Source organism: Musca autumnalis, unplaced genomic scaffold, assembly GCF_047663935.1.
Source record: "Musca autumnalis isolate F117 unplaced genomic scaffold, ASM4766393v1 scaffold_2, whole genome shotgun sequence".
NCBI classification, from domain to species: Eukaryota; Metazoa; Arthropoda; class Insecta; order Diptera; family Muscidae; genus Musca; species Musca autumnalis.
The window spans coordinates 56715-72576 of record NW_027411755.1 but is presented as its reverse complement, the minus strand read 5'-3'; the positions used below and the strand labels follow the sequence as shown (position 1 = coordinate 72576).

The 15862-nt window shown below is 35.4% G+C and overlaps 1 protein-coding gene and 1 long non-coding RNA gene across 21 annotated transcripts in view; one reads left to right on the top strand and one right to left on the bottom strand.

The window, feature by feature from the left end:
- Nucleotides 1-10133, bottom strand: part of LOC141393480 (uncharacterized) — a 328761-nt gene extending 318628 nt beyond the window's left edge. The window contains exon 1 of the long non-coding RNA XR_012410110.1: nucleotides 9646-10133. This is a non-coding gene — a long non-coding RNA (uncharacterized lncRNA). The remainder of the gene's footprint in view (nucleotides 1-9645) is intronic.
- The window catches only part of sick (sickie), a 317157-nt gene extending 302526 nt beyond the window's left edge, over nucleotides 1-14631 (top strand). For 9 of the 20 annotated variants that reach the window (XM_073966463.1, XM_073966459.1, XM_073966462.1 and 6 more), the window contains 4 exons: nucleotides 10332-12163; nucleotides 12227-12482; nucleotides 12538-13017; nucleotides 13087-14631. In XM_073966463.1, the coding sequence (XP_073822564.1) occupies nucleotides 10332-12163; nucleotides 12227-12482; nucleotides 12538-13017; nucleotides 13087-13206 (2688 nt within the window). In that variant the 3' untranslated portion in view covers nucleotides 13207-14631. Of the gene's footprint in view, nucleotides 1-6598; nucleotides 8617-10331; nucleotides 12164-12226; nucleotides 12483-12537; nucleotides 13018-13086 lie in introns of all 20 variants that reach the window. The other 11 variants (XM_073966467.1, XM_073966472.1, XM_073966474.1 and 8 more) reach the window with 3 other exon arrangements.
- Nucleotides 14632-15862: the final 1231 nt, after the last annotated feature.

Below are 15862 nucleotides of genomic sequence, written 5' to 3'. Positions count from 1 at the left end.
GGAAGCAACGCAAGTAAATTCCCAATCATAGGTATCCACCGCTTCATTAAATATGTTATTATCACCTGCAACACTAAACTATAAAACAGCTGCTTCCAACAAATGAACAGCGGTCATTCCAACGTCAGCAAATGTTAAAATAAGTCATAACTCGTAATTATTTATTACAGTGAAAACGAAAAAAGTGGATAGTATACCAAAACCTTCATTCTGTTCAATTAAAGGACATTTTACAGTTGAGTATTCTTCCAACTCTGAGTATGTAAAGTAAAGATGTAACGTCATTTAATCTATTCTAAATGTTATCAGATGATTCTCTTCTGAAGAAAGATATGTTGGAATGAAGTGACTTTGTATAACTCGTTTTGTCACATTTAAACAAAACCACTTTATATCAACTGTGTTCCACCTACTTTATGTGATGTGCTACCGTGGTGTTTTTTGACCTTAAAGAGGCATTTTTACAAGGTTCGTATGTTCCAGAAATTTCTTTATTGAGATCTTAGGGAATTTTTTTGTTTTCGGTTAAAAAAGAAATTTAACATTGAAGATTTTGACTTTGAAGATGACGTTTGATGGATTTTATGCGTTTACAATTCTTATTATACATGACAATAGCAACAACTTTATTTTAGAGAGAATCAAAATTTTAAATAGTTTGCATGATATGAGCTTCACAAAATGATTGAACACAAGGCCCCAAACTTTTGGAGTCCATAACAGCAGAAGTCGATGCGATGCTGCGGTGTCAGAATATGGCTAATAATTGTCGTGTTGCTCAGTGTATACACCAAGCCATAAGAGCTTATCAATAACGCATTTCTTCCTCAGCAAAAATTATTTAAGGACATCAGCAAGGCAAATTTGTCGGTTTACCCGATATTTAGTAACAACTGTTACCAACGATACTGGATGTTGTCTTTTAACACAAAGGCCAGCAAACAGCAAAACAGATTGCCTACTATGACTTTTTCCTAGGTTTTACCATTTTTGAGATATAGAAGTTGAAATTAGGACATAGCACAGACTCCATCACCTGATTATAAAACAATGTCATGAGTAGCATTTTCTGGAAGAAGACGAACAAGTTGGTGCTTTTATATCTTAAACTCTTTTGTAACAATATGAGCTCACAACCTTTGCCTTAATATGACAACATTTTGAGAATTTTTGGGGAAACTAGTAGAAGGAGTGCTTGAGGGAAAATTTTTTAAATTATACATTTGTTCTAGGAAATACAAGGACTACATGCTTTAAACATTAAAAACTTTCAAGACCAATATAACACATCGTCGGACTAAGTATATATTTGGAAGAGATGGTAATAACGTACTTCGAAATTGGGTACTCCGAGAATTATATAGCGCACGTTTGCATATGATTTGACTATTAACAATAACGGGTGTTACCTATTTCGTCTTTTTATAATTATTGTTGATATCGAGGCATATACTAAAGTATATTTGGAAGAGATGGTAATAACGTACTTCGAAATTGGGTACTCCGAGAATTATATAGCGCACGTTTGCATATGATTTGACTATTAACAATAACGGGTGTTACCTATTTCGTATTTTTATAATTATTGTTGATATCGAGGCATATACTAAAGTATAACAAAATTCAAGGAATTCTAAATTTCGTTAAAAACAAAATTTGCGAAAAAGCTATCCAGCAATGTGTTTTTAATCAGTTCAAAGATGCAATAAAAATGCAAGCCATTGCAAAATATCGCAGAATAAACTAAATGAATTTATTATTCTTGTAAAACAAGAATATTAAGAACTTTATTACATTAACACAAATTATGAAAATTCTCCATTAATTCCAATCGCAGCTGAGTTTGTTTCCTCCGCTCTCCATGAAATATATATTAAACTGTTGTGGCTTCATCTCCTAAAGGGGTTTCCATATACATAGTCTTTCTATCACCAGTTAAGACTTCGACATGTAGCCCAACAGCACTCCATTAGCAAATTTTCTTTTCGTGAATTACGGTAAAAATGTTCGCAAATTAGCTATATTTTTATTTTATAACATATTTTTGAAATATTTAAACGCTTTTCTGTTTTTCAAAGAATTGATGCTTGTAGGGATGTACAAACTGCCCTACTTGTATCTCTAAAAAGCTGCTTAATAAAGTGTAACGAACATAGTGCCTTTTTCACGAATCCGCTGGGTATTTTGTTGTATTGGTCACCACTGCATTTACAATGCATGCTTATAGGTTCGATGTACCACCATTCCATGGTATATGAATGTTCTTTTTATAGCAGCATTGTCATTGCGTTTATGTTGCTATTTAAGGGGTTACCCCCACTTGTCACTTTTGAAAAATCTAAAATTTCTTATGGGCTTATTTATAAGTTGAATACATTGTAAATAAAAGTAGAGCGGAATAAAATTGGATGAGATATGATCGCGGGAAGAGAAAATTCATAGTGATTTCTATATAAAATATACCGGTATGTTCTGAGACACACTTCACCTCTTCACGCCTCAAGCATCTTGTTCACTCTTATTTTTGCGAATTTCTTGGGGATAACATTCATTAGGGTATTTAAAAAGAAGAGTATACAAAATATTCGAAAAATGAGAGTAAATGGGGTGAACAATGGGGTGTGTCTCAGAACATACCGGAACATTTTTGAAGCCATTGACCACTATAGCTCGAAAACGGTTGTCCCGTTCAATATATATTTTTCTGGTCTTATTAAGTACTTAAAATTAAAAATCTTGTCTTTAAAAGAATATTTTTTTCGCCGTTTTATTGTCAAAAACAACAACAAAATTACCAAAAGTATACCAAGATATGCACATTAAGATGAAAAAAGACTGGTAGTTTTCATGGAAAAAAATCATGACTGGGGTATTCCCTTAAATATGACTTGATATTCAATTAAAAACTTTCAATTGAAGGCACTTAAAACAGACAAAGGCAGAAACAACAAATCACAACCCCCTCACTGTTGTTGGCATAAAAGAAAGAAGAGCTTCAAAACTATACAGTTGTGGCAGAAACGTCAGCTGTGACAATTGTTTGCAAGCGCTGCATTTTTGATTAAACCTAAATAGCTCACTGGCATTTACAACAGTTACGCAGCGAACGTATTTATGTCTCGTAGTACCGCATTGCCTTTTTCAGGCGTCTTACAATTGAGGCCTTCTAAGTTTCGTTATCCAAGAAAAATTTAAGAATATTCCAGTGTAGTTGCTCAGAAATCGAGCAAAATAAAAAGAATATTTAAAAAAAAATCCGGAGTAGAGTCGAAGAAATTTCTGAACTCTGAATTCGGGGCCGGACCAGCTTTATTCATAAGAAAAGTTTGGATAATGCCACTGAGGATGACTCAAAGCCATATTTCTTATTTATTGCCAAAAATTTGCATTTTTTATTTATTTATTGTTGTTTGTTCGACCTTTTTATTGGTTTCAAATGAATCAAATATTTTTTGAGCTTGCAGTCATGTTTTTATTTTTTCAATATTTCGCAGTTTCTGTAAATTGCATCTACAGGAAAAATATTAATAACTTATAAAACTAGTGTCAAGATTACTTAAAACTATGATAGACTTCACTATCGTCGTCGTCGAGTGCAATATTCACACTCGTGTAAGCTCAAAAAATATTTGGTGCATTTTTTATTAATAAGCAAGTGAACAAATACAAATCACTGCGTCACCAATCTCTAATTAAAAAGTTATATAATAAGGACATACGTCAAACATACATAAAAGAACGACGTGGATTAAAATTGGGATGATTTAATGTGAAAACTAATAAAAAGTAAATGTTACATACTTTTAACATTCACCAATATGTGAAGGTGGTTATAACAATTAAGCAACTTCTTTTATAACAAGCCAAAATAATGGTTTCAGGCGTGTATTTTCCGCATGTCGGTGTGAATGTCACATATTTTGCATATTTATACGTCACATTAACGTTCAAACGAATCGATATTTGTTGGACAAGAATTAGAAAATATAGATCTTGCGTCTAAAAAGAAATGTTTTGAGTATAGGTTTTTGTTTGTATGTAGCCTCTCATAGCGAAAGAAATTCGACTGAAGGCTGTGAAATTGTGAATGACGTAGATATATAAAAATGATTCTTCGAATACAATGGGGGAGTTATTGTCCGGGTGGCAATGAGGTAATTTAATATCACTAGAATCTAGCTTATTAGCCACAGTATCCTTTCGAACTTTGTTAAGGCTAGGAGTACTTCCAATACCAATCGATTCCAGAAATCATACACGCATACATATTTATATGTACATATGTACATATTTATTAATTCATTATGTTTATTCTCATTCACCATCATTATTACCAAATACACCATTCGTTTCCCGAAATCATACACACATCCATATTTACGTACGTGTTTATTACCTCATTATGTTTGTTCTATTGAATTCATGTTTTTATTGGTCGACGAGGGTTTTAGTCTTCTCATCATATTAAAAAAATATAAGAATATAATTTTAAAATCCGATGTCCAAATCTCACAAAACCCGTTCAAGTTGTCATGAGCTATTAGTAATGAATTCGACTATCTGTCTCGTTCATTTGAAATACGATTATTGCTAGAAATTGCTTATAGTTCTGGCCGAACCGTTTATACCCTTCACCATTATTTTTTTTATTTATTCGCACTTGGAACAAGAATAAAGAATCAAATGAAAAGTGTAAATGGGCCAATAAATTTACTCTGACGTCATAATGTATGAAAGACAGTGTTTTGCTTTTGTACTTATCCTAGAATGTGTCAAGTCGTTCTGAAAATTATCCAATATTCACTGTTTCAAATAAAGCTTCTAGAGTACACTTAAATGATACATATCCTTTGTACAAATATGAAAAAGTGTTGTGTCATTCGAATGAATCCAATTATTTTATGTGCTAAAACTTCGCCATAAGTTGACAATATCTTTAAGGACAAAATAGTTTTATTGAAGATATTTCCAACTGATATTTCCAACTAATTATTTGATAATAGTATTTTCGTAAACGTGCTTAGTACGAAACTATAGTTCGGCTTATGGGACAAATGTTCTTTTTCGGGCAACTTAGGTAGGTAGGTTAGAAAGAGTAAAATCAGGTTTGGTATTATCTGCAGACTAAACATCTGTCACTAAAAGCAGCTACATTATGATATCCAGTCTTGCCTAGAACTTCCTAAACATACGTCTCAAAATATTTCGTTGTATAATTACTTGAACCGAAATTCATAAAGAATCGTAAGATATCTCTAAAAAGCTCCAACATATTTTAAAATCAATAAAGTATTAGAATAAATGAATATGGTTTTGTGAATATCAATATATGTACTTCAATTTAAGTCATATTGCCTCTTCTTATATACATACACAGTTACCTACATATTTATATACGTAATGTTGAACATCTTAACAGAACATGTGGACATAGGTCCACGTTTTGGTATAGCCCCCATATAACGGTACCCCCGATTTACGGTATTTTGAAGTTTTTAGCTACATTTTCAGAGCGATTTAGCTATAATTTGACACTTAGGGTTCTTAAGTGTCAATAAACTTATACAAAAAAACTTGTGGACATAGGTCCACGTTTTGGTATAGCCCCCATGTAACGGTACCCCCGATTTGCGGATTTTTTTAAGTTTCGATGCGGATAATTTGGATTGATTGAAGTTTACTACATTGATAGTAGTGTGAAACGATATCCTTTGGAGATTCAAATAAAAATTATCTCCGTCCAGATTGTTACAGTTACAAATATCATGTATAGTGATGCAACAAGTATCACTATCTTCAATTTTTGTTTGACCGTGGTCTGTACGCATCGTGAACTCGTTGGACATTTTTGTCTTCTTATCATTTACATACATAAGCAAGAAATGTACAATAATTTACGAAATCAACAAAAACGAAAACAAGGCTCTACATTTGTATTGTATTTTCAGCTCACATCGCCAGCATGAGCATGGACAGCATAGAACTAAGCAATCAAAAATATACATGGAGTGTGATTTTTTTAGTTGAAGATTTATATGAACTATGATCAACTATAGAGATAAGTAATTGGGAGATGAAACTGTCTCTGACAAAAGAATAGACTAATATGTTAGCGTGATAATTTTACTTAAAATCTAACTTGTTCAAATCATAAAAAAATATGGCGATAAGAATTGTAAATATCCCGATCAAATTTTTACTCTTTAAAGATATAATAAGGCTATTGCTGTAAGGGGATACACACTATGACATTCAACGTTCTTTTGGAACAATTTTCTAGCAAATAAAAACTTTTGTTTAGCTAAACAAGTATGAAATACCTAAAATGTGTAAAGCATTATTTAGAGGTTAGAAAAACTAATTATTCAGCTAGTCTTCCATTCATGTTGGACAATGTGTACTTTGCTTTATTTTCTATCGATTCAAAAAGATACAAACTATAAAGAGCTCTAAACAAGTTGAGATTTTTAATTCGAACATTGTACATTAATATATATGTATGTCAGACAAAAAATTTGTTCTATTTTTATTTTGAATGTACAAGTAGAATTTGTAATAATGATTCCTTGTGAAATAACAAACCGCTACATCCACACAGTCAAAATCGCATATGTATGCTTCGAACGCATCTCATATACGCAACACACAGCTGTTGGTTGATTCTTATTAAATTACCAACATCAAAAATCATAAATTTCTTTACATCGTCTAATACACAATGCAGCTATTAATCAAAATTGAAAAGAAACATCTTCAAAACTGAAGCTAAAAAGAAAAATTGAAAAGATAAAATTAATTAAAACAGATGAAAGATGTGATTCCAATAACCACCTCCAAGGTTTCCGCCCAGAAGACAACGAAAACTTCGCCCAAAGCCAAGACGACGAAAGCGACGAGCATTTATATTTGCTGTCCTCAACGATTGAGGCCATAATTGTCAAGTCGCAAATGTCAGCAACGGCTACTACTAGACCTTCTCCCGCCACTACACCACTATATGATGGCTATGCCACTATAAGGGGTAGAGGTTTGACGAGGTCTCTGTCGATACGAGCCAAAGAACTGGAAGCTGCCCAGCAGCAGGAGGAAGATGAAAAAGTTATACACGATAACAAGTTTTCCAACACACCATTGGTGAGTGAGCGAAAGAGGACACAATCTTTACGCAGCGATTCTGAAAAACAACAGTCAACGTATAGAACCATTGCCATGGATAGAACTAACGTAGGCGGAAGTATGTCGAAGAGTCTGAACCAACCCACTAGTAGCAGAGAAGATATTTGTGTTTCGCGTAATTCTGTCAAACCGGTTAAAACACCAACAATTGCGGACATCGAACCATTATATGCAACTGCCAATACAACATTCAGACCTTTATCCGATGCCAGTTCCTCTTCTGGCGGTAATGCCTCAATGTTTGGCTGTAGAGATAGTGTGGCAGGTTCTTCTGGTTCGGGAAGTATAAATGTGGATTACCAATGTTTAAAGAAAAACTCTAGATTTTCTTTGGATTCCCTGCATAGCTCGGTACTAAAAACTCCCGACTATACCACTGCCGATGAAGATCAAATTTTTTTATATACTGCACCAGAATCGCCGAAGTGCAGATTGGATAGCGGCATAAGAAATTCGTATGATGAATCATCTGACCGAGGTTATTCACCTTTCAACAAATATTCATTTGAAATGCAGGAGTCTCCTGTTACAACTAGAACGCCTTCGGAACATTCGCATTCTTCTAACTCGCCCTCTAAGTCACGCAGAGTGTCGAACTCATCTATGCATTACAAACGGGTCCAATCGATAGGTGAATATTCTCGTCGCCCCAGCACTCAGATGACACCCTCAATTCAAAGGAGTGATAGTGAGAGTCCTACTTATTGTGTGTCCGCACGAAGTCCCATCTCACCCACTCATCGCACTGGTAAACCGCCACCCACGCCCGTTAGAAGGGAAAGTCTTTACGCTAAACCAAAGATTTATACATCGCCTACCAAAAGCCCTTGTGCTAGTCCTTCGTTAGTGCCGCTAGAGAAGAAAGCAACAATATCCTACTATCAGCTGCCCTTACCGCCACAGCGAAGTTCTAGTGCGGAAATATTAGAACGCTCGTATACCAGTCACAGTTTAGCCACTTTGGATCAAGACGAAATCTTGGCAGTACCTTGTGCAATGCCCGTATTGCAAAATCCCTCTGATCGTCGATATCATACTTTGGGACATATGAGGGTGCAGAGTTTGGGTAGTAGTTTGAATCGTCCACTAGACTCACCCATGGGTTCTCTAATGAATATGATGTCGGGGGCATATTACCACGGTACCGGTAATTATTCGTGTCACCTCGGCAGCAATCTGCATCCCAACAAATCTGCTGGCAATATTTATGCTTCAGCCGAGGCAGCCGTTGAAGATCTAAACAGACTAGCCCCCGAATATATGGATCCATTGGATTTTAAAATTGGTTGCCAGACAACATTAAGGAGCAAGCCGATAATACCGTGGTATGAGTTGGCTATACGCAAGGATTTAAAACGTCAATCTTGTCCACCCATCAGTAGCAGTATGCATACAAACGGAACGCAGACATTGACACCAGCAAGGAGTGTAGATAATCAGGTTAATATAAATTAAATTAATTTAGGTCATTATTTTCTCATCCTTACATTTAAGACGTTTTGTTGTATTACATTTCAAAAAGATTTAGCTTAGTACGAGTAAAGATCGAAAATTTTCAGCCAAAAGAGTGGTTTTTAAATACAGAATCTGAAAACAGCCAGTCAACATTAAACTAATTAAGTACATTATGGGCAATACTATATGAACCCATTTATAACCATTGAAAATTAAATGATTAACATTGATTAATTTTACACCAATTTGCTTAATTGTTGTTGGCTTCTACTTTAGTATTTTATTATCACTGTGTAAAACAAACTCAATAACATTTAATAATAGGGACACTGGACCAGGATGAATGTTTGGACTGGATTCGGATCGATCTGAAATTTTTTATCACAGGTAGGGCTTGCAGTGCTGATCACGCCAATATATATATATATCATGGGCAGGAAGTCCATACATCCCGCGATATAGGCTCCGAAAGTTCAAAAATTTTCATATATAGCCGGCCTTCGGCCGGGGATTTAAGGCTTTCTCCTATGGACAGGGACAAATCTCGGCTAACGCGAACAAAATTTTCCTTTAAATCGAAATTTTTTTATTATCGATCCGAATCCAGTCCGTATATTCAACTTATGCCGGGACACTTAAAACTACCATAAGAATAATATTATAAATAATAATAATGAGAATAATATAAACAAACATACCCATTCGTATTGGAGGTCAAATGTAAATGTGGTTCAATTGTAACAATGTAAAACAATGCACTTTTTCTTCTTGAGTTTATAACATATGCACCCGTGTTTCTGTTGAAGGTCTCAACATCTCATGCAAGGTTACTTGCCGACTTTTTCGATAACAAAAGCAATGTTAACCTAAACTTCAAACAAAGCAAAACAATTCATTGTCCTATTGTTGTTGTGTATCGATCCCTTTCTTTACTTTTAACTCACAACTATAACATTACTTTGCTAATTTTCTTCATCAAGCACCTAATTTTATTTATTAATCCGCACTTGTTACCAATTTTACACATTTCTTTAATTCTCAACCCAAAACACAACCGACCAAGAATCATTCGCGCAAAACTAAAAGTAACGACAAAAACACAACTGTCAAATTTGATTAACAAAGAGAGCACAAAGAGGTGCATTGATTAGGCAAATACTGGCGTGAATGAGAGAAACTAATGGCTTTTGGGGCATTGGTATGCAAACAAAGCAAAACAGTTCATTGTCCTATTGTTGTTGTGTATCGATCCCTATCTTTACTTTTAACTCACAACTATAACATTACTTTGCTAATTTTCTTCATCAAGCACATAATTTTATTTATTAATCTGCACTTATTACCAATTTTACACATTTCTTTAATTCTCAACCCAAAACACAACCGACCAAGAATCATTCGCGCAAAACTAAAAGTAACGCCAAAAACACAACTGTCAAATTTGATTAACAAAGAGAGCACAGAGAGGTGCATTGATTAGGCAAATACTGACATGAATGAGAGAAACTAATGACTCTTGGGGCATTGGTATGCATATTTACATGTTATTTACATGCATACTTTCATTTCCTATACGTAAATACATATGTCCCCAACAATTACTTTACAACTAATACTAATGCTAAATAAATTTTGTGCCATCTTAACATTTTGTTTTATTTAGACAGCATATATTAATAAAAAACATTTTAATTTTTTAGGCTCATGTCGTGAACGCCTTCGAGCAGTCGCTATCCAATATGACCTCACGCCTACAGCACCTAACGGCCACAGCTGAGCGTAAAGACGGTGAATTAACTGATATGCGGCAAACTATTGAACTCTTACGGAAACAATCAATACAGGCTGGCCTTACCACTGCACATATGCAGAGTATGGGTGTTCAAACCCAAAGTCAAACTCAAAACGATCTACTTAGCCAAAAGCCCCCACCACTGCCATCTTCGACACCGGGTCAGCATATGTCACGTGCAACTCAGCATAATCTTCAGCAACAATCGGGTTCATTTGGTCAAACAGGTGCGATACAAAGACATCACAGTTCGGACTCAATGTGTTCTGTCAATTCTATTGGGTCGTCGTGTTCCACACAGGACAAAAAACAAAAGAAAAAAGGATGGCTTCGGAGTTCCTTTACAAAAGCCTTTTCCCGTAATGCCAAAATCTCTAAAACTAGTCGCCACGTTGGTCACAATATTGGTCAACAAAACGTCAGTCAGAATACAAATGCGACTGACAATAGTACCACAGGTATGTCCGGGTTAAATAAAACAAATGGCCATATGCACGGGGAGACACATGGGCTATCAGCTTTGGCAACACAACCACCCCCTCCGTTGCCCACATCTCCCACAAATACCTGTCCAGCCAAAACAGTTACCCTCATTGACAACGCCAAACCCATAGATGCCATTGAACACGAGGACACCAACCATGTTGTAGAAGACTTAAAGAAACAGCTTAGGGAAAAAGATTTGGTGTTAACTGATATTCGTTTAGAAGCCTTAAGTTCTGCCTCCCAATTGGAGAGTCTTAAGGAGACAGTCAACAAAATGAGAGCCGAGATGATGTCGCTCAAACAGAACAACGAAAGATTGCAGAAAATGGTAACTAGTCGTTCCTTGGCGGGATCGGAAGTTTCATTGGGAAATGCTGTTAGTCCCAATGGATCTATAGGTGAGTCGAGAAGATACTCATTAGCAGATGGCAACACCCGACCTCCCATGGAACTGCCAAAACGTTTGGAAGAGGAGACAGAGGAAGATAATACACCACCAGCCCCTGCACCCGAACCACCACCACCTCCACTTTCACCAACTACCCACATTGATTTAACTCCTCCTCCGCCTGCTCTCGATACAATACCAAGTCCTGCCCATGTTCCCACAACTGCAGAAGAGATGCCTGACATTAATGATGGTAAAAAGATTGCTATTGCATGTTACCTCGGCCAGCCAGAATCATTTGCCAAATACTGCGAAGAAATGTTAGAAGTAGATGACTTCTATGCCAACAGTTCTATGATTGGAAGCAATTTAGCCGAGAACGGAGAGCGGAAGTCATTCCCGACTACAAGTCCCAATGAGTTTGTCATTGCATATACATATATTTCGGGCAAGACGTCATGGCAAAATCTAGATTACATTGTGAGAAAAACCTTTAAAGATTACGTCTCCCGTGTCGACCCCGGGACTAATTTGGGCCTGAACACAGATTCCATAACATCGTATCACCTAGGAGAGGCCAAACGAGGTCCTGAAATGGGTTTTCCGGAGTTGTTGCCATGTGGATATATTGTAGGGAACGTAAGGACATTATACATTTGTCTCCAGGGAGTAGGAAGTTTAGCCTTCGACAGCCTTATACCACGCAGTATTGTCCATCGCTATATCAGTTTGTTGACAGAGCATCGCAGATTGATTTTATGCGGTCCCAGTGGCACAGGAAAATCGTATTTGGCTAGGCGCTTAGCTGAATTTCTGGTTGCTCGATCAGGAAAAGGAAACCCCTCTGAGGCTATAGCTACTTTCAAGTAAGTAGATTTTTCTAAATTATTTTCCACAGTAAATTAATTGGGTCTATTAAATTGTTTTAGTGTGGACCATAAATCATCAAAGGAACTGAGACAGTACTTGGGTCATGTGGCCGAACAAGCTGCCATTGCAAATAGAGCCTCCGAACTGCCTTCTGTAATTATTTTGGATAATTTGCATCATGCTTCGTCGTTGGGAGATGTGTTCTCATGTCTACTTAGTGCGGGACCTGCTGCCAAGCTGCCTTGTATAATAGGTACCATGTCTCAGGCTACATGTAACACAACCAATTTGCAGCTACATCACAACTTCCGATGGGTAGGAATTATTAAAGATGCCTGAGGCATTGAATTAAATTATTTTTTGTTTTAAGGTTTTAACGGCAAATCATATGGAACCCGTAAAGGGATTTTTGGGACGTTTTTTGCGACGACGCCTATTTCAGCTAGAATTACAGACACAACATCCACAACCTGAGTTGGCTACAGTTCTAGCCTGGTTGCCCACAGTTTGGCAACACATTAATCGCTTCCTAGAAGCCCACAGTTCTAGTGATGTTACGATTGGACCACGTCTATTTTTGGGATGTCCTTTAGATTTAAAAGAATCTCAAGTATGGTTCACCGATATTTGGAATTATCACCTATCGCCCTACTTGATAGAAGCAGTCAGGGAAGGTGTTCAGCTTTATGGTCGTCGGGGTGGAGCTTGGAATGACCCATCAGCATTTATACGTAATTCCTATCCATGGCCTTACGGACCCGATTCAGTCCCTCCGCTCCGGCAAATTAATGCCGAAGATGTTGGCCTGGAGGGTGTAGCCGCCAGTAGTAACGACAATCAAGATCCCTTGGTGAGTTCTCCGACAACTACGATTTGTAAAATTAATTGCTTTATAACCAGGCATATCTTATCATTACAGCTAAATATGTTAATGCGTCTACAGGAAGCGGCTAATTATTCTGAAAATCAAGACCAAGAATCTGACTGTGCCAGCTTGGACTCCAATATAACTCCAGACAGCTCAGCCGGAGCCGAATGAGAACAGCCTCATAATGTGTGTATCGATATTACATACCACGCCAATGTTTGAAATAATTACAATTGTGGCCGTTTAATGGGCACTTCGCAAGAACAACTTAATGAAATAGAGGCCATAACCATTCATAGCAACAATATACAGCTTTTCCCAAAGTGCATACAATAGACATATGAATTTATACATATTTCAGTAAATTATATCTTATATACATGCATATATATGCATATGTCAACTTTAGAAAGCATTTGTGCGAAAATTTAAGAAATGCAAGACTTGTTAGGGACTACGAATACAAACAAAAGTTTATTAAATGATTTACAAATACACTACTAAAGTAAAGTCTTATATAATCTACACACACAAATCTACACACACTAAAATATTCCTAAGATATTTTTAAATTTCAAGGGATCGACTCCAATTACAAACAAGCATGCGCAACCTCTACTGAATTCAGAAAACAGTTGTACATTAAAAAAATTTAAAACATAAGGTATGTCTTTGTACTTGCTAAATGTTCGAAGGAACCTCTAGCACGTTAAGAGTTATACACCTGTCAACATTTGAGTATAAAACAACATCCAGTAATATTTTATAACGATAAAAAATATCGAATACGCAGACACACTTAATCACATTAATTGTTTTCTATTTGTTGATTCAAGTACTTCCCTCTCTGTAATGATGTTTTTACCACAGAATATCGAATGCCGGGAACTATTACTGTCGTCATTTTCTTTCTTTTTTAATATCAAAGATTCGTGGTTCATAATACTCGAAAGCATGCGCCAGGACAGTAGTTGCTCTAAAGATTGCCCAAGCAGCACTGTAAATACATCATTGCATAATAAGGAGGCATTTTAAAAGAATAAAAAAAACTTGGACTACTTTCTGTAAATATTTTTGCCATAAGAGAAAGCAGTTGCCTAAGTAAATGCAACGTAGAAAAAGACGCACACCAAATAGCTAGAATTCAAAATTGCACTTTTTAGCTGCACTCGTTAAAAATGCAAAATTTTCGATACTCACATAGCACTTTATTCAAATAAGCAACTCCCTCCTTTGAAATTTGAAACTATCCGTTGGCATGAAAAACCGGAAAACAATAAACACATACCAAGTAACTATTACCAGAGAAAATAAAATCGATTAGCATGTAATATTTTTCCATCAACGTTGTAACAAATAATAAACTTACTCCCTTATCACAATACGACCGACTGTCGTCGTCCGAGTATGTATAAAGTGTAAATATATATTTTTATAAGCCAAAAGAAATACTAAATAAAAGCCAGTAAAATACATTAATGAAATACCAAAATATGTATTCGGATATAACTATGCTTTAGAATTATTAATCTAAGACTTTTTAGACTAGACTCAAAATAAAGTAGATAATAACAAATATCGGCCAGTACGTTGAAACTCACAAGTTTTATTCCATGATTTGTGTTAAAATCTTGAAATTGAGTAATTTTATTTGTACATAGAATGTGAACATTACATTCCTCCGCTTATGTTTAGTCGGAAATAATTGTTATAGACCACCACTTTTTTGCGGCATCAAAACAGAAGATTACTTCAAATGTAATATGTCAAGTATTAATTACTCCACACATACTTATAGCTATACAATACAAATCATAGTGTGAAACATGAGTAGTTTCAAGGTTGAATTTTGTTTATTGCAAGTATGCAGGAAATTGACTTGGTATTATTGTGTCATGCACGTTGTTACAATCAAATGTCATTACAAACTCCACACTCGCCGCTTAAAATGTAATGTGACATGAAATGTTTTTCCAAAGTATGTGACGTGGACAATCTTTCCAAAAATCCGGCATTAAAAACACAAGCAGCCCAGGCTACCAATAATAGACGAACTGGCTCTATTAAAAATCTTGGCGTGTAGTTATCACGTAATAGTTTCTTCTGTTCTGCCGTTATACAGGAAACGATGTTATCTTAATAAGTAAAATCTGCTGTATACTACACATTTAAACAAAATCGCAAAATAGTGCTTTGCGCGTCATATTTAACATATTCATATATAAAGCTTGTTAATGTTTTAGTTGACTTTGTTTTCCATACTAAGTTTTAAAGCAAGTGTATTTATATTTATTTGTTTTTTTTTTTTATAATAGGTTTAAAATAACTCTGATGGAATAAAGTAGCTGTTGCTGAAACTAGATATGGCACTGCCTACGATATTCCACAATATAGTAAAGAAATAATCTGATTTGTATGTGCAGCTCAAGGATGGAAAAACGGTAGAATGTAATGAAATGTATAATCAAAATAATTTGTAATATATCTAAAGCTATTATATAACAAAAACCAAACCACCAAACAATTACAAAATATTAACATAAATATAAAACATTTTCCAAATTATAAACTATCTTTTTTATTTTTCCGAGATGGAATAGGAATTCAATCAATTTTATGAAAACGAGCAAGATTTATGGGTTGCCTAACAATGTAAGACAAACATATTTTGGGTCATAGAGTGCGCACTTTAGCACTCACAATCATGAACATTTTCTCTATAACGAATAAAAATTTAAGACTTTTTTCAATCCACTTTCACCTATTTTAATCTCTCTATAACGTACTTCTCTATAGCGAATACTTATCTAAAATGAAGTTTGGTTTC